The 18,991-nt window shown below is 38.2% G+C and overlaps 1 protein-coding gene across 3 annotated transcripts in view; it reads left to right on the plus strand.

Moving 5' to 3' along the window:
* The window catches only part of LOC115499785 (tomoregulin-1), a 125,956-nt gene that overhangs the window by 72,069 nt on the left and 34,896 nt on the right, over positions 1-18,991 (plus strand). For 2 of the 3 annotated variants that reach the window (XM_030293958.2, XM_030293951.1), the window contains 3 exons: positions 1,359-1,488; positions 6,010-6,036; positions 8,305-8,401. In XM_030293958.2, the coding sequence (XP_030149818.1) occupies positions 1,359-1,488; positions 6,010-6,036; positions 8,305-8,401 (254 nt within the window). Of the gene's footprint in view, positions 1-1,358; positions 1,489-6,009; positions 6,037-8,301; positions 8,402-18,991 lie in introns of all 3 variants that reach the window. The other variant, XM_030293950.1, reaches the window with a different exon arrangement.

Consider the following 18,991-nt stretch of genomic DNA (forward strand, 5'->3'; position numbering starts at 1 on the left):
TCAGGCAGGGAGACCCAGTTCTCCTTTCCTCTACTTTTTTGTTCTATTCAGGCCCTCAGATCGATTGGATGATCCCACCAACATTGGAGAGGGCACTTAGTCAGTTGATTCTAATGGAAATTCAATCAGAAACACCCTCAGAGAGCATCCAGAGATAATGTTTAATCTGGGCACCCTGGGGCCTAGTCAGGTTGACACATAATATTGACCATCACAATCTTGTTGCTATTTTCTTACTTATTATATTCAGCAAAGTTCTTGACATACAGTAGGCACACAATACATGCTTGAATGGATGTGGCTCAGAGTTGTACACTCTGCACCTTTCTAAACTACTTCAAATTACATTCTTCTAGCTAAATAGAAGGTATAGGGAGAATTGTTTCCCCCAGCAAGGGTGGCAGTATGGAGGAGGCGGACCTTAGGTTAGAGTCAGTGCCCACGTCAGAAGTTGCATGTTGTTAAAATCGCCAATTCCTTTCATTTGCCTAGAGCATAATGAGAGGCTCCTAAGAGAGACCCCTGGAAACAGACTGACCAAAGAATAGCAGGTCTTCTCCTTCCATCTCATGCTCACTCCTGGGTATGTGCTTGTTAGGTTGAATTTCAGGCATGATTTTAAGCTCCCTGTTCACTACCACCAAATGACACATGGTAACACCCTGCTGAATAACTCAACTGTGTAGTGGTTAGAATACATCACTTGTGAGAAATTGTGGGTCTCCCACTTACTAGCTATGACCGTGGGCAACTACGTAAGACTCAGAAGTGATGATAGCATAGCAAAACCAGCTAATATTTACTGAGAATTTACCATGGCCAGATATAAATGCTAAAGATGGATTTCTCTTATTTAATCTTCACAACAACTTTATTAGGTAGATGCATTAGGTGGAGGAAATGGCAATGATGCTAGCCTATAGTTACGTGGATGGTAGACCCAGAGATCATGTATTTCTTTGTGTTTTCTATAGCATTTATCTTGGGACTTTGCATTCCAGTGGTATTGAATAAATGAATTTTGATTTTAATGAAATGACATTATATAATTAGTGCTTATTAGCTTATTATAAACATAGCCAAGAATTTCTCTCTTACCTCATTGGATTTTTATAGCAAGCAAATGCACTAGATAGCACAGGGATTTTCTTATCTTTATGGATAGTTGATAGTTATTTTCATTATAAATGTGAAAAAAGGTGTGAGAAAATGGTATAACTCTCTTATTTAAACCAAACAAAAGAACAAACTATTCTGTAGAAGTATGTCACAGTACTATGGTATTGCATTCATAAATATGAAGTGAACTATTAATATTCCTGCTTAGTTTTGAAAGTTTATTTTTGTTTCTTTTGCAGTGCCATACAAATTACATTCCTGTCTGTGGATCAAATGGGGACACTTATCAAAATGAATGCTTTCTCAGAAGGGCTGCTTGTAAGCACCAGAAAGAGATAACAGTAGTAGCAAGAGGACCATGCTACTCTGGTATGTGTGATACTCTTCTGAATAAATGTTAGAGATGATTCCATCATAGTTTCTAAAAGGCAATTTCCAGTCAGAGATGTATTCCCAGAACTGCTCTATGGATTAGTTGTTTGGGGAGTGGAGGGGCTCTTTTTTGTCTGCATTTCATGTCGTTGCTTTAAATTTGTTTTTTAATGTTTGTTTATTTTTGCAAGAGATAGAGATAGAGAGAGATAATGTGAGCAGGGGAGGGGGAGAGAGAGAGGGAGACACAGAATCTGAAGCAGGCTCCGGGCTCTGAACTGTCAGCACAGAGCCTGATGCAGGGCTCAAACTAATGAACTGTGAGATCATGACCTGAGCCGAAGTCAGATGCTTAACCGACTGAGCCACCCAAGCACCCCTTGTGTTGTTGCTTTTTAACCCCAGGTGGTGAAATTTCGTGGGGTCTTTGCCTGTCTTTTGCCTTATGGTTTGAATATTAGAATGAGATTTGGGGTGGAAATTACATGGGATCCATTTTGTTGGGTTTTATTTTCATGGCAGGGGAAAGAGGTGGAGCATATTTATAGAAAGTCATTAGTGGCATCCCAGGATGTGTCTCTTTCCAAGCTTGTCTCTTTTTATATCTTCTCTATTCTGTCTGCCAGTCCTTGTCACCTATCTTCCCCCAGGTTTTTTGTATTTATTTCTCTTTTCCTTCCTGAATCAGTAGTAGTTAATTTTGGAAGGCACTAATGTAAGTTTCTTACTTGCATTTGTATTTGGGGACAGGGATGCAAGTGAAGTGTTGTAATTAGAATTATCGTATGAAGGTTAGCAGTATAGGTGTAGACACTTCCTATATGATATACTTTATTTATTTATTTATTTTCCTATGTATTATAGTGCCTGTGTCCACAATTTTTACTGGGGCTCCATTTCATAAGCATGAATGATCCATTGTCCATGTGGTTGATCTCAAACTCCAGGTCCACTAATACCATATGATTGAAAGCCCCCACTCTAAATTAGGTGGCTGGTCTTTGTGGTTGGCCAACCCTCTACCCTAAGACTGTAGAGTGTGGCCAGCCCCACCCTAACATCTGATGTGGTTAGCACCCTCCTGAAACGAGACACTTCTGGCAAGTATGATGTAGATTACCTTAAAGGAGCTGAGGGCAGGGGTGCCTGCGTGGCTCAGTCGGTTAAGCCTCTGACTTTGGCTCAGGTCATGATCTCATTCATGGCTCTCGGGGCTCTGTGCTGACAGCTCAGCTTTGGATTCTGTGTCTCTCTCTCTTTCTCCCTCTCCCTGGCTTGCGCTTTGTCTCTCTCTCAAAAATAAGTAAACATTTAAAAAAATTAAAAAGAAAATACAAAAAAGCTGTGGGCAAAGACCAGGCCTTTCTTTGGACAATACCAAATTCTTTTCCCTACATCAAATAATTATGTGCTTCGTGAAATGATTATGTTCTCAGGCCAATAGACTATCATTTGTTGTGATTCTTGTATACTTCTCTAAGTACATTGTGTTTCACAGACTTGGTTTAGAAACTAAAAAAGAGGGGCACCTGGGTGGCTCAGTCGGTTAAGTGTCCGACTTCGGCTCAGGTCATGATCCAACGGTTTGTGAGTTTGAGCCCCATGTCGAGCTCTGTGTTGACAGCTCAGAGCCTGGAGCCTGCTTCGGATTCTGTGTCTCCCATACTCTCTGTTCCTCCCCCTCTCGCACTCTGTCTCTCTCTCTCTCTCTCTCTCTCTCTCAAAAATAAATAAAATGTAAAAAAAAAAAAAAAGTAAAAAAGAATATGGAGCTCTTTACAATCCCAAATTAATTATGTGTCTCTTATGAGGAGCGTGTGTTTAAGACACAAAGTGCTTTGATAGGCAGTGAATGGTAAACATTAGAATCAGGGTGGTAGATTGGAAAGAGCCCTGCACTGGGGTTGAAAGACCTAATTTTAACTCCAGCTCTTATTTATTTTTTATTAAAATTTTTTTTATGTTTATATTTGAGAGAGAGAGAGAAAGAGAGAGAGTGTGCATGGGCGGGGGAGGGGCACAGAGAGACAGAGACAGAATCTGAAGCAAGCTCCAGGCTCTGAGCTGTCACTCAGAGCCCAACATCGGGCTTGAACTCACAAACTAGGAGATCATGACCTGAGCTGAAGTCAGATGCTTAACTGACTGAGCCACCCAGGACGCCCCCCTCCAGCTCTTGTTTACTTATTTACTATATGACCTTGGACAAGTCACTTAGTTACTCTGAGCCCCAGTTATTTAAAGTGTTAAATGGATACCATCTCTTGGGATTGTTAAGTGAGGATTGAATAAGCTAAGCTGTAAGGTGCTATATTGATCTTGTTAGATGCTTGGTGGGACATTGCTAGAAATAAGTCTTTTGTTTACTTGCAAAATGCTTACTTAGAGCTTTAGCCTTTTTTCCTCTGTGAAATTTTTCTCCTGTGGCATCTCCTGACAGAGTTTTTTTCACACTTTGTGCGTATCTCTATGTATATATCATACTGTATTTCATTTATCTGACACATCTGTCTTCAGCTGGATCAGTTGCTTCTCAACAGGAGGGCAGGATGCCCTATCTGGGGAGGTAGATTATAGTCCCAGGGTTTGGGTGGAGTTGTGTGGATGGGGAAAGGCATATGAACAATGAAAATACAATCTACAAGAAGAACTCAACTCATTATCAGAGTAGTCACAATATTTCAGAATTTTTATCTTACTTTATTTTATTTTTTAATGTTTATTTATTTTTGAGAGAGCGCAAGCAGGGAGGGGCAGAGAGAGGGATACAGAGGATCCAAGGTGGACTCTGTGCTGATAGCAGTGAGCCCGATATAGAGCTCGAATTTACGTACCGCCAGGTTAGGACCTGAGCCGAAGTCGGACGCTCAACTGACTGAGCCACCCAGGTGCTCCTATTTCAGATTTCTAAAGGACACTAAAGGAAAGTTTGAGGTATTATATTCATTAAAATTTAGCATGGGTTGAAAACAGATTGAGAGCATTTCATGCACTGGGGCTATCTTATTCAATTTATTCCTACCATTTACTATGTTGCCTACCACATGATATGTACCCAGTCAATGTATGTAGAATGGAAGGAAAAAAGGAGTGTTTTCCTTTTTTTTTTTTAATTTTTTCAAAAAAAAATTTTTTTGTTGTTAACATTTATTCATTTTTGAGAGTGAGACAGAGCATGAGCGGGAGAGGGGCAGAGAGAGAGGGAGACACAGAATCTGAAGCAGGCTCCAGGTTCTGAGCTGTCAGCACAGAGCCTAATGTGGGTCTCTGACTCACGGACCATAAGATCATGACCTGAGCCGAAGTCGGATGCTTAACCGACTGAGCCCCCCAGGAGCCCCAAAAAGGAGTGTTTTTCTAAAAAAAGTTTGGTCATAGAACAATTTTTTAATTGATTTCCCTTCTTTGTCTTTTTTGTGCTCTTCTACTCTTTCTTTTTCTTTTCCTTTGTGTACTCAGATCTAATTATTTGTGGTTGGTTAATCAGAATCGAGCACAGTTTTAGACTTTATAAAATCCCTTGAAGATTTTGCAGTGGATATTACAAAAAACATGTATTGTTCCGGTTCCTCCTATTTCCACTATGTTTGAGAATTTGATTATTGTCTGAAGGAGATTAAAGGGAAAGGGACAATATTGTGAAGGCTGTTATCTCCCACTCTGGGGAACCATTTGAAGAACTGGAGCGGGTTCCTGAGGATGTGTCTCCCCCCCAACCCCTGAAAGTGCTGGATAAAGTGTGTCAAGCTCTTTTGCCATCTCTGCTTTTTTACTGCATCATGCTGATGATATGATAGCACTACCCTCTCTTCAACATGCTCTGCATCATATGTTGGCCTTTTTAGGATTTATAAAATAAACATTTTATATTAATTACATTTTAGGCCGACTTTTTGCTGGTAACTTTGAGGGAGGCTTTTTAATTTCACTAGTAACAAGTGTCCCACCTACACCTTGGTGTGAGTCCTTCTGGTGAGGTTTCCTAGAGGAAGCTAATATCATCAGTAATATGAAAACCTCAGCTCAGAAGTTCTTTCCTTTTAAGCCTTGAGGCTTTTTCTTACCTTTTGGCTTTTGGCCTTTATCCACAGATTTCATTAAGATTTTTGGAGCAAGACCCAAAGCTCTTTTCCTCCCTTTCTAATAAAAGCAACTTATTCATTATTCCTCTTAAGCTTTTACAAAATTAAATTTTTTCTTTTTTTACCTTTTAAGTGAGTTAATTAAAATTATTTTTATATAGTCATTTATTTTACAGTATTTATTCGTCTTTACTCGGTGCAGGGCACCTGGATACTTCCTGAATATGCTACAGAGATGTATGAGTTATAGATGATTGTGTGTCCAGGGAATTAACATTTGGGGAAAAACATGGAATAGGTACATAAGAATAAATGGTTTGATGTCAAAAAATGAGAATTGCTATTGCAGTTTGATTTTTGATGAGAAATTTGACTATTGGATAAGATGACATTTCCAGCGAAAGTATTTCTATTCACTGTTTGTTTTTCTTCTTAGATAATGGCTCTGGATCTGGAGAAGGAGGTAAGTTTCAAGTACCCCTTAAAGGACATTTGTTTTCTGCTGATTTTTACAGCTTTATTGAGTTAAAATTCACACAGTGTACAATTTGCTCATTTAAAGTGTGCCATTCGGTTGCTTTTAGTATAGTACAGAGTTGTACATTCATCACCACAGTCCATTTTAGAACATTTTCGTTACTCCAGAAAGAAGCCTTTAGCCATTACACCCAACCCTTCTGTCCCTTTTAGCCCTAGGCATTTTGTTTCATACAATTATGTCTCACTAAAGCTTTGTTGACAAACAAAGCAGAAATGTAGCTCCTGTTAAATTGAGATTGCACCAAAGTGCCTTCTCCTTGGGATCATCCACACAAGTGATTTTGGGTTGGACCAGAGTATTTGTAACTCTCCCACCCCTTGCTTACAAATTTTTGCTCCTAAGGAATTTTCAAGGTGCTGGGTTGTAAAACTCTGGAGTGAATTGTGCATGGCAAAGAGAAGGCTTACAGAATAATTGTAGTGGAATCTAGACTTTATGCCATTAAAATTCTCCTGTGTATGTTTTTGATTTTATTTTACAAATATATAAATTATTTCTGCTGTTTAAAAAAGTAGTATCTGGTAATAGTGTATAGCAAGAGTTTAAATTGTCAGAATTAAGAATGACTCATTTATTTCATAGTCTAATGAAGCTGTAGGACTTAGTGAGTGTCTACTGTATACAAAGTAATGCTGGAGGTACTGTGGGGATACCTACACTGAAAGAAAACTTACTCTAGTAAAATTCACACTCATACAAATGAAAACTACAGTTATGATCCTTTCAATACTATCTGAAACCTTATTCCAGATTTCCACATTTCGTAGAATCCTAAAATATCAGAGTTGGAAGGCACTTCAAAGGTCACTTAGAGAATAGAAGAACCATCCTGAGGAAGAAGTTTGGGGATGAAAGTTTCAGGGGAAAAAAAAAAAGATTAAAGTTATCCTACAATAGAATGTGATTTAAAGGGACATGTTCAAGCAGAAGCTTCATGATCACATGTGAAGGATCAGACCATCAATTCTAGATCTTAGAGCTGGAAAGGATTTTAAGAGAGATCATGTAGTCTAGTCTTTGTGGTCAGATATTCAGTAAGGAAACAGTCATGTTTCCATACTAAAGAAGTAGAAGTTGATGTCATGATTTTTTTTATGTCATGTAAATACTGGATGTCTTGCTCTGAGAATGTAGGTTGACTTTCTTTTCAGGGAGTATGAGTTTAGAAAGGCTAAGTCGTTTACTCAGATTAGCGTACAAACTTAAGTGAGCTTGTGGTGGCCATACGATTTCCTGATGTTTCTGAACCCTCGGAAATAATAGGATTATGATCCCTGGAATCTGGGAGTGTTCATGAGAATTTGGGAAAGATTTCTACTTAAAGTGCATGCAGACACTAAAAATGGAAGGTTTGGAAGTATTACCAAATAGGTATATTAGGTTTTTGGACTTGCCTTGTAATGTCTTGTTTACTGATAGACACCCCCTGAAGAAGGTGTTATTTCCTAAACCAGAATGAGAGATCCTTTGAGTAAACTGTAATCCCTAAATTGGCTTCAGAACAGATCTCCCTGCCCAGTTTGAGATTATCAGGGTAGGATTCATTCTAGTTGAGCCCAGAAATGTAGAATCCCTTGAATGTGGGATATGAGTTGGAGACTTAACTGGTAACCACTGGTTTTTTGTGCCAGATCATAGGAGATCCACACACTTCTGCATTCTGGGTATTTTTGGTGTGCTAAGTGGGCAAACAGAAAAGGAGGCAAGTCCTTTGTAAAGAGACCCCTTTCCTTTTACAAATTTAATAAGAAAGGCAGGTATGAAACTGATGTGAGGAACAAGTGGTTATACTCTATTGCATTTAATCATTTATTTGTTAACTGGCATTGCATAGGGTAAGGTAATCACTGTACCAAATTTATTGCTCATGTTTTATTTTCTCTCTCTCTTATTTAATGTTATATGGTAATTCTTTTAAAGGCAATTAATTATCAAAACCTGTAGTGTTCTTTCATACATAGATTAAGGGATTATTTTGCTAGCACCAATACTTGTTTTCCTCATACAATATGTTGTACTCAGTATTGGCAACATTTTTGGATGCAAGCATTGATAGATTTTGGAACTGATTGTTTTCAAGAGCGCAGGTACATTTTCCGCAGAAATGGGATAATGGCTGCTGAAAACATGAAGCTTATCTGGAAAGGAAACCAACTTTTGGTTGAAAATTTAATTTTTCTTTTTAAGCAGAAGAGGAAGGGTCAGGGGCAGAAGTTCACAGAAAACACTCCAAGTGTGGACCTTGCAAATATAAAGCTGAGTGTGATGAAGATGCAGAAAATGTTGGGTGAGTTGATTGAGGGAAAGGGGTGCACTTATGTGGAGGTTAATCAGTACTGTTCTATTGTAGAGAGGTATCTTTTAACCTGGTTCTAGATATTTCGTGTGTGCCTTCTTTATTTTTTTGTTTACTGCTGGTCTGTTGACTTTCTTATGTTGATATAATATCATAGCTCTTTAAATTAAAGTGTTATATTTTAGAATGAGACTCCACATATAATATTTTCAGTTTTACCTGTCTTTATTTTTGATCGTTTTATATATTTTATGCTAAGTGCTAATTTTATTCATCAAAAATACCCTTATTCTGAATTATCCTACCATTATACTTTCTAACAGTATCAATAAGTTTTTCTTTTGCTTAACTTGCATTTTTACACAGAATTTTTCATATATTTCAATGTGTTAAGAAAAATCCAAAATTGCTTCAAAATTTTAGATACAGTAATTATTATACATAAGTAAAAAATATTTTTATAAATCCTAGTTGTACAGACTGACATTATATTGTTTTATTTTGTCACTAATGTTCAGCCTTCAGGATTGTGGGTTTTGTAGTTGGACAGCATTGTCTGTCCAATTTCCACATGGGTTTGGTCGAATAGTAATGATACTGACATCATCAACATAGCCATTTTTGTTTCTTCTTTTCATCAGATTCCTGTTTGTTTATTCCAGTCTCAGACTTTCATTTCCCTGTGGTGTTTGCTTTTTGCATAGTTTTTTTTTTTTTTTTTTTAAAGTATATTTGTTTTGAGAGGGAGGGGGAGAGAGAGCATGAGTGTGCAGAGGAGGGGAGAGAGAGCATCTCAAGCAGGCTCCATGATGATGCAGGGCTCAATCCCAGGGCTCAGTCCCACCACCACAAGGTTATGACCTGACCCAATACCAAGAATATGATGCTCAACTGACTGAGCCACCCAGGCGCCCCTGCTTTTTCCATAGTTGATTCTAAAAGCTTTAATGCTGACTTCAGGACCTTATAGCACAAATTGATCTTCACTTCCCCAATTACTCCTTAGCGCATGTTTTAAAACATTTATTTTGTAGAGATTTGCACTTTCTTCCTTACACATATTTTCACTGTGTGTTTTCTGGTCCCATGTTTTATTCAGCCCTAAACATATTCAGGTCTCTCACTGAATAGGAGTAATATGGTTTAATTAACAACCCAAAGTGAGTTTTATAAGTCAAGATGACACCATTTTCAGGATTATGGTTCAAAATCAGCTATTTGGGTATGTGGTAAAATTAAAGTGTGATAATTTACTTGATATATCAGAGTTGGTGAGAATTGGCACAAGTTCAGTAAAAAATTCTGTATAACTTCAATTTGCTCTGTTTCTACATGTTGGTCACTTGGATTGACATGTGTCCATTCATTTCAGTAAGAGTGATTTGATTAGGGAGAACATGTTTTGCAAAGTAGATGTGGGTCTATAGAGCAATGAGAGATATGGACTTACAGAGAGAAGAGATAATAGATGTTATGTTCTCTTCTTCTCACTTTGTGCTAATGATATGGCACGATGAAACGCTGTTGGGTGTGTGTGTGTGTTTGTAGAGATTTAGTTCTTTTTAGTGTTTTCTCTCAGGACTGTTACATAAAAGTATTCAGAGTCAAAATAGTTGTTAGTGATTGATTGGCTTGGTCCATTGATCTGTTTCTATTCCTTTGATGGTACCTCTGTTCAGTCAGTCCTGCTTTAGTCATTTATCTGCTCTGATTTTTCATCCCTTAATTGAAAGAGATAGAGATCTTTTGCTTAGAAGTAGAACAGATTCCATTTAGTCTCAGAGGCAGCCCCAAATATGACATCTATGGTAAAATACACATCTGTCTATGTACACCACCTCATGATATGACATATACCCTATGCCCAATTAGGGCAACTCCCTTGTATGTACTAAATTCATTTTGTGTGTCTATTTGAGAGCTTGGAACCACTGTTTTTGCAGATACAGGCTATAAGCATAAGAAAGTGGGTACAGACCACGGAAGAGCTTACCAGTAGAAAGGAGCATGCAATCCGAGGAGACAGCCAAGGAGCACATAGACTGGGACAGGCAGCCAAGTCCAGGCCAGGAAATCAATGCGAAGAATAGGAAAACATTAAGGAAGCAATTGAAAGCTTTACCTAGAAAAGTCATTAAACTAAAATGGTTGATCCTACTAGGTAAGGAGACAGAAGGAAATTTTAGGAACATTAATCTTTGAGTGTATAAAATACTTCTTACTGATTGCAGTTGAGCTTAACAATTTAGATGTATCTCAATGGTTATTGTAATTTTTTTAAAAAAACTTTTAAATGGGCATGGTATCAAGAAAGTTATACGGAGGTTATTTAACTCCTTCAGAGCACCTTCTGTGTCTTTTCGTGGTTACTTCCAGGTGAATACTGACATGTTTGCCTAAGGGTAGTTTTGGCCTAGCCAACCAGACCTTTTCAGTAAGGAAATTTGAGAGATGCCCAGATGTGGTAGTAGCCATCAAGCCTTGATTAGGAAGATGTAATATAATTTTTAAATTAAAAGATAATATTGTAGTTATTAAATACAAAAGGTCTTACTTACAGAACAAGTACTCATGTCATGTTTTAATTATTATAAACTCTACCAGAATCAGAGAATGTTGAGTAGGATCTTAACATTTTTTTTTAAGTTTATTTATTTATTTTTGAGAGAAATAGAGAGAGTGTGAGCAGGGGAGGGACAGAGAGAGAGAGAGAGGGAGAGAGAGATCCCAAGCAGGCTCCATGCTGTTCGTGAAGAGCCCGACTTGGGGCTCATTCTCATGAACCATGAAATCATGAGCTGAGCAGAAATCAGGGTCAGACACTTAACCGACTGAGCCATCCAGGTGCCCCTAGGATCTTAAAATTTATCTTCTATTCTAGTCCTCTCATTTTACAGTTGTGAAAATTAAGGATTAAATTCAGAGAGTTTTAGGGGGCAGATTCTCCTAAGTTCCAGTAGAGTGTTTTTTCTGTATTGGCCTTTTTTATTCCTAGAAGGAATGCTGTTATCTTTTTCTTTTTTTTTTTTTTCAATATATGAAATTTATTGTCAAATTGGTTTCCATACAACACCCAGTGTTCATCCCAAAAGGTGCCCCCCTCAATACCCATCACCCACCTTCCCCTCCCTCCCACCCCCCATCAACCTTCAGTTTGTTCTCAGTTTTTAAGAGTCTCTTATGCTTTGGATCTCTCCCACTCTAACCTCTTTTTTTTTTTTTTTTTTTTTCCTTCCCCTCCCTACTTCAAGGACTGCTGCTTGATGACTTAAAACAAAACAAAACAGAACAAAACAAAACAAAACAAAACACTGCCCTCTTCAGTCTGGTCCCACATGACATTTCTTTACTTTCCTTGTCTTCTCCTAGTTACTCTGAGTACTAGCTGCTTTTACATTCCTTATTTATGCCTTGGCTGCCATCTAGAATGCCCCATACCTATCTGTCTGTTTTGTATTAGTGACTTTCAGACTTTTTTTTAAACTCAACTCCATATAAGAAATAGATATACACTGTGACCCAGCACTGTGTATGTGTATACATTATGATAATACATATTAAGTATAACAAAAGTCTATGAAATATATACCTACCTTTATTAAATGCAAGGTACTCAAATATTTTCTGTCCTATTTTCTTAAAAAATGCTGGAATTGGCGTCAATATCCACTGGTGATTATGACCTACAGTTTGAAAAATATTCCTTTATAATATATCTGTAATGGATATTGTATTTTCTGTTATATTTTTAGGTATGGGTATTCATTTAAAAAATATTTTATCTTTTCTCATTTTGAAATGTCATTTTGTTACAAGAAATGCTTATAAGCTATCTGGTTTCCAAAGGGCAGCTGAAATCTTTCTTTTGCTTTAAAGCTCTCTTTCTTGTTAATAGTTTTTTTTTTTTTTTTTTTTTTTTTTTAACATTTATTTATTTTTGAGACAGAGACAGAGCATGAGCAGGGGAGGGTCACAGAGAGAGGGAGACACAGAATCCGAAACAGGCTCCAGGCTCTGAGCTGTCAGCCCAGAGCCTGATGCGGGGCTTGAACTCACAGACCACGAGATCATGACCTGAGCCGAAGTTGGACGCCCAACCGACTGAGCCACCCAGGCGCCCCTCTTGTTAATAGTTTTTAAAAAACCCTGGCGTTTTGGGGGAGGGGATCAGCACTATCATGTAATTTATTTTTTTGCTGTTAAGAAAACTACTAATTTTTTATTTAGCCATTTAAATGGGAATTTATTTAAATATATTATGTTCATGTTATATATTGTATAGTATGTTACATATCGTATAGTGTGTTATGTTTTTCAGATAATGTTACATGAACTATTTTTTTAGCTCTTTATGGCAGTTTTGTCTGGTAGCAAGGAAGTATTATCCTGATTTTACAGGTGAAGCTGAGCTCAGAAGAGGCTGAATGGCTTGCAGTTAAGCAGCAGAACCAGAACACAGGTCTAATAATAATGGATTTATCTATTGTGTCGTGCATACACATGTGTAATACCATGATGTTCTCAGTGGTGGTGGTTTTATCCCTAAGCTGAAAGCTCCATTCTGTCTTGTGTTTTGGATTCTTTAAAAATAAGTTTTACTTCTCTCAGGCTCTTAGCTGCTGCTTCTGGGTTTTGTCAGTGTGCCTTGACAATGAGCCTGGGTGTAGATAACCCCAGCTTTTAAATTTGCTTCTCTTCTTTTCTGGAATAGGAGATAATACAATTACAGAATAAATAATTTAGAATAAATTCTAAACATAAACCAGAGTAATTAGGTTCTTTTTGTTTTTTAAGGTTTATTTATTTTGAGAGAGAGAGAGAGAGAGAGAGAGAGAGAGAGAGAGAGAGAGAGAGAATGAATCCCAAGCAGGCTCTGTGTTGTTAGCACAGAGCCTGATGCAGGCCTGGAACCCGCGCACCTTGAGATCATGACTTGAGCTGAAGCCAAGAGTTGGACACTTAACTGATTGAGCCACCCAGGTGCCCGGTAAATAGGTTCTCCTGAGTGAAGTGTGTGAACTGTATTTATTACATATGTCTTCTCTCTTGTCTGCTCAGTGGCTAATTTATTTATAATTTAAATTATTTTTAGCTTTTGAAAGGTTTTTCCCCCTTTTCTTCCTGATGTATAGTATGCCTCTCCAATGACACTCTGGTGTTTGCATGGGTTAGTGATGGCTATTTTCATTGATGCTTACCTTTTAATTTATACCTAGAGCTAGGTAGTGAGGTTGTAAGAAATTTAACTTCCACCTAGGTGAGATAGATTTCAGTATTTCATTGTGACCATTGTGAAGTACAGTGGATAGACCTTGTGCTTAGTCTTTTTAAAATTTTTATTTATTTATTTATTTATGTGTTTAAGTAGTCTCTACACCCAACGTGGGGCTCAAACTCACAACCCCCGAGATCAAGAGTTGCATACTCCTCTAAGCCAGCCAGGCACCCCTTCTGCTTAGTCTTAAAACTCAGAAATGGCACCTGCTTTACAGCACGTTATATTTCTTAAACCATAGGGATCTTAGCAACCACACCCCCTCTTTTTCTAAATGGTATTTCTAATCTGACCAAAGCTGAAGTTATTGTTGCAAGATAGCCATCAGCTGTTTGTCTGGACATTGGGGCTGAATAATCCTAGAACTCCTTTACATTAGTACCTTTTATATTCCTGACCTAAATCTTGGCCCACAAATGGTTTGTGGAATCTGTAGAGTCATCAGGCATAATGTCAATACAGGTAAGTTATAAAAATCCTTTAATTATTTCTTTTTTTTTTTTTTTTAATTTTTTTTTTTTCAACGTTTTTTATTTATTTTTGGGACAGAGCGAGACAGAGCATGAACGGGGGAGGGGCAGAGAGAGAGGGAGACACAGAATCGGAAACAGGCTCCAGGCTCCGAGCCATCAGCCCAGAGCCTGACGCGGGGCTCGAACTCACGGACCGCGAGATCGTGACCTGGCTGAAGTCGGAGGCTTAACCGACTGCGCCACCCAGGCGCCCCCCTTTAATTATTTCTTTTGAACTTTGTGTATGGTGCACTTTATGGAAATAGCTCCTGTTCTGCCTCTTTGATGTCAGTCTCTTTGGAGATGCTCTTTCCTTGAATGATAGGAGATCTTAGAGTTGCTCAGAGAATCATTGTAGGTATGCAGTATGACAGACAACATTGATAAAGTTAATCTACCTGCTGGACATCTTTGTCATTTGTGGGACCATTTTCTGTTTGACACAGCTGGTCAGTGTCACAATCTGATGAGTCTCCCCCTTAGAAGGTATGATGAAATCTTTTTTCTTGTTTAAGCAAAGAGAATGATGCTTATATATGTGTGTCCTCTGTCATGTTCTCCTTTCTGGAGGCCACATATACTTCTTAGTAAAGAACCAAAGAAGTACCTTTCCTACCATTATCTTCTACTCTTATTTCCTCTAATCAGACAATATTTTTTGTCATTTAACATTGCCTTACTCTGGATACATAGAATATAGACTTAAAACTATTTAGGTTTAGTACATTCCTATGATGATTCCTTAGATTATAATGGAAACATAATTGTATGCTGTTCTTTTTCTTCTGATAACAGGAAACAACACTATTAAACATAATTTTGTACAAAGTACAAATTGGATATTAGCAATGACAGGCTCCTTTGTCCAGAAGTATCTTCCTGTAGTGCTACACAGCTGCCAGTAAAGCTTTCCTATGAGAGGTTTGTTTTTAAAATGCAGAACAGGGGCGCCCGTGTGGTTCAGTTTGTTGAGCATCTGACTCTTGATCTCGGCTCAGGTCCTGGGATTGACCCTGCATTGGGCTCTGCACTAAGTGTGGAGCTCTTTCTCTCTCTCTCTCTCTCTCTCTCTCTCTCTCTCTCTCTCTGCCCCTCTCTTCCATTTGTGTGCTCCCTGCCATCAAATAAAAAAAAATTAAAGTGCAGACCACCGTATCTCCATGACCTTTGGCAGTTTTTTGAATGCTCTGTTACTCTTTGATAGTTTGTCTGTTATTCCCTCTTCTGGACTCGCATCCCTATTTATGTACTTGTTTAATACCTACTCTTCCTTCTTGACTTGAATGAAATTTAACTCAGATCACAGGATAACACCTCTTCTGGAAGACTCCCTTGCTGTCTTCCATAGTCCCTATGAGTTAGGTGACTTTATTCCCTGTTACTCCTTGTTCTTGAGAAATAACCTCTTCTCTTGGGATCACTAGCAGAATGTGGGCTCCCTAAGAGCAGGGACTTTGTCTTGCGGATTTCTATACTGGATGAACTTGCCATAAGGTTGGGTTGTAGGATCCCTCTATAGGTCTTTGTTGAACTCATGGCTGTTCACATTAGATCTTTATTATTCACTTAGAGCTGCACATGGGGTTGTTGTAAGGATTTAATATATGTGAAAAAGACTGGTATTAAACTTGTTGAAGGCTTCATAGGTGTTTGTTAAATCTAAATATAAATAACTTCACATGAATTAGTTTAAAGCCAGTGTTTTCTTAACTGCTAAATAAACTTACCATATCAAGAAGGAATAACACTTTCTGTGTAAAGTAAGGAGAAAGAAGGAAAAGGATAGATTTTTTTCAATAAAAATACTACTACTTTCAGATGTATATAGTATTTGATTTCAAAGCGTTTTTTTTACAAAAGCTTATTTGGTTCTTTCATCAGTATTAGGAGGTATCATCCCTATTTTAAAGACTTAAGAGTTGTGATTTGCAGAAATCATAGAAGTCATTGAATTCATTTATTTATGTATGTATGCATTCATGCCTTTGAAATTTGCAGTGTTAGAAATGCAAAAGCTTTAAAAGACTTTACTGTAAAAAGTCTTTTTCCTACCTCTATTCCCCAGCCACTCAGTTGTCTTCACTAGAGGCAGTCACTGTGATGTTTATTTAATCTCTCAGCGATTATTTTATGCATGTACAAGCAAATATATACACATATTCTCTTTCTTTCCTTTTTTTAAAAACTAATGGCAGCACACTATACATACTGGTCTATGCTTTATTTAAGACTTTTATTGTAAAATGAATATTTACATACAGAAGTGCTTAAAACATATGCATGCAATTTAAGGAATACTACATCTGTGTACCTAACATCTAGAGTACAAAATAAAATATTGCCATATTACCAATATGGAGCGTTAATCCAGCCATGGATGGAAGGGGCAATAGTGCCACTATTACGTGAAACCTTCCAGAAGAAGATACATTGAACAGTCTCTGAATCAGAGTCTGGCTTTTAGTTTCCCAGAGAGTTTACAAGATTCCCTTCTGGGGACGTCAGTGGGCAAGAACATGAGTGAGTCATGGGGAACATAGGGCTCACCACAGTTGAGACATCTGGCAGGATTCTAGTGTGGCCAGGTACAGATGACTGGCAGGAATGTGGTCAGGGAAGGGCCTGCCCTGTGTTTTCTACTTCTCCTCCTGCCATAGCTGACCTCCAGCTCTCAGGAGTCAAAGGAGTATGCTCATTTGAGTCAGGCAGTAGGACATTGGAGGGGAGAGTGGGAAATTCACCACCATACAGTTAAGACAAGCCAAGTATGAACCAGAATCTGGATCAGGCTTACCTGGGCATTCTGTCCCCTGGCTAAAAAGGGCACAGTGGCACTGGGCCTCTTAATAATTGCAGCCATCAACAGAACTGTCTACAGAGTGAAACTTTGAATGTGGACTGGTTGCCCTGTACATCTTGTATATAGCTATCACCCTGGGATCTTCCTTTAGTGTTGTATCTTTTTCAACAACAACCAATTCTTCAGTTTCCTACACCAACCAGGTGTCTTACGATTTAATTCAGTTCTGACACTCTGCTTGGAGTTTGCATAGAGCCCACAGATTGAAGGCACAAACCCACAAGACACCACCTGCAAGTGAGGTTCCCTGCATTTTGGCCGAGCATACTACTAATTTGAAGATCTCCTGCAACCTTCCCTCAGGTTTGGTAATTTGCTAATATGGCTCACAGAATTTAGGAAAGTGCTGTGCTTACTGTTTATTATAAAGGATGTAAATAGGCAGGCAGATGAAGAAGTACATAGGATGAGGTCTGGAAGGGTCTTGAGCACTGGAGTTTCTGTTTTCTTTCCATGATGTCAGGTATACCACCTTCCCAGCACGTGAATGTGTTCACCAACCTAGAATGTTTCTGTTTGAAGTTTTCTACTGAGGTTTCATTATTGGTTAAATTATTGGCATTGGTGATAAACTCCATCTCCAACCCTTCTCTCCTTCTCCCCTTCCCAGAGGTCAGGTGGGTTGGTGGGGTGGGGAAATGGAAGTTCTGATTCTCTAATTACCATGGTTGGTTTTTCTGGTGTCTAAGTGGCCCCTCTCTCCCCTCACCCAATGATGCATTTCCTTAGCATTTCCTTAGACTCTCCTTAGACAGTTTTGAGGGTTTTTAGGAGCTCGGTGTCAGGAACAGGGCGTTATACCATGAGTATCCTAGAAATTCATTTACCTCTCTCCTATATAGGATAGTCTGTTTCTTGCATTTTTTTGCCTTTAATTTCTTGGTTTTAGTCTCCCATTTTAGCATATTTTTCAGTACCTTCTTGAAAAAGGGTACAAGATGTTAAAAAAAAAAAAAGCCAAAAAACTTTTTAGACCTAATGTTTGAAAGTGTTTTATCCTACGCCTAATACCTGACTTATAACTTGTCAAGTACATAATTCTAGGTGGGAAATAATTTTCCCTTGAGAAAGCATTGCTCTACTGTCTTCTAGCTTTCAGTATTGCTGTTGAAGCCTGAAGCCATTCTGATTCTAGAACCTTTGCGTATGATTTTTTTTCTCTGTATTGAGGCATGTAGGATCTTTTGGTCCCCAGTGTAGTGAAATTTCACAATGTTGCACCCCTTCTTAGAAAGTTACTTCCTTTTTTTTTCTTTTTAAGTTTATTTATTTATTTTGAGTTAGAGAGCGAGCAGGGGAGAGGGAGAGAGAGAGAATCTCGAGCAGGCTCCACACCACCAGCACAGAGCCCAATGTGGGGCTTGAACTCACGAACCATGAGACCATGATCTGAGTTGAAGTTGGATGCTTAACTGATTGAGCCACTCAGGCACCCCAAAAGTTACTTATTTCTGACTTGAGAAATTTTCTTCAATTAGTTCTCTGATGATTTCCTTTCCTCTCTTTTCTCTCTAGTATTTCTGTTATTTGGTTGTTGGGCAGCCTGGACTAGTCCTTTAATTTTCTTTTCTCCCATTTTCTATGTTTTAAAATTTTTGCTGTACCTTCTGAGAGGTTTCTTCAGCTTTATCTTTCGGTCCTCTTTTGAGTTTTTTGTTTCTGTTTGCTGTAATTTTGATTTCTAAGAGCTTACCTTTATTGTCATGGTGCTCCTTTTTCATTGCATCCTATTGTTGTTTTATGATTGCAGTATCTTTTTGTGCCTGTGCGTTATTGGTTGGTATTCTGTCTGCTGTAAGGATAGATTTTCTTTTATTCATTTTTACTCAGTGAGTGCTGTTCTGTTAACTTTTGTGTATTTTTTAAAGTTTATATGGCCTTGGTGAGTTAGGGAGTGTTCCTTCTATTCTCTGGACAACTTTGTGCAAGAATAG

The sequence above is a fragment of the Lynx canadensis genome, chromosome D4 (assembly GCF_007474595.2).
Source record: "Lynx canadensis isolate LIC74 chromosome D4, mLynCan4.pri.v2, whole genome shotgun sequence".
Lineage (NCBI taxonomy): Eukaryota > Metazoa > Chordata > Mammalia > Carnivora > Felidae > Lynx > Lynx canadensis.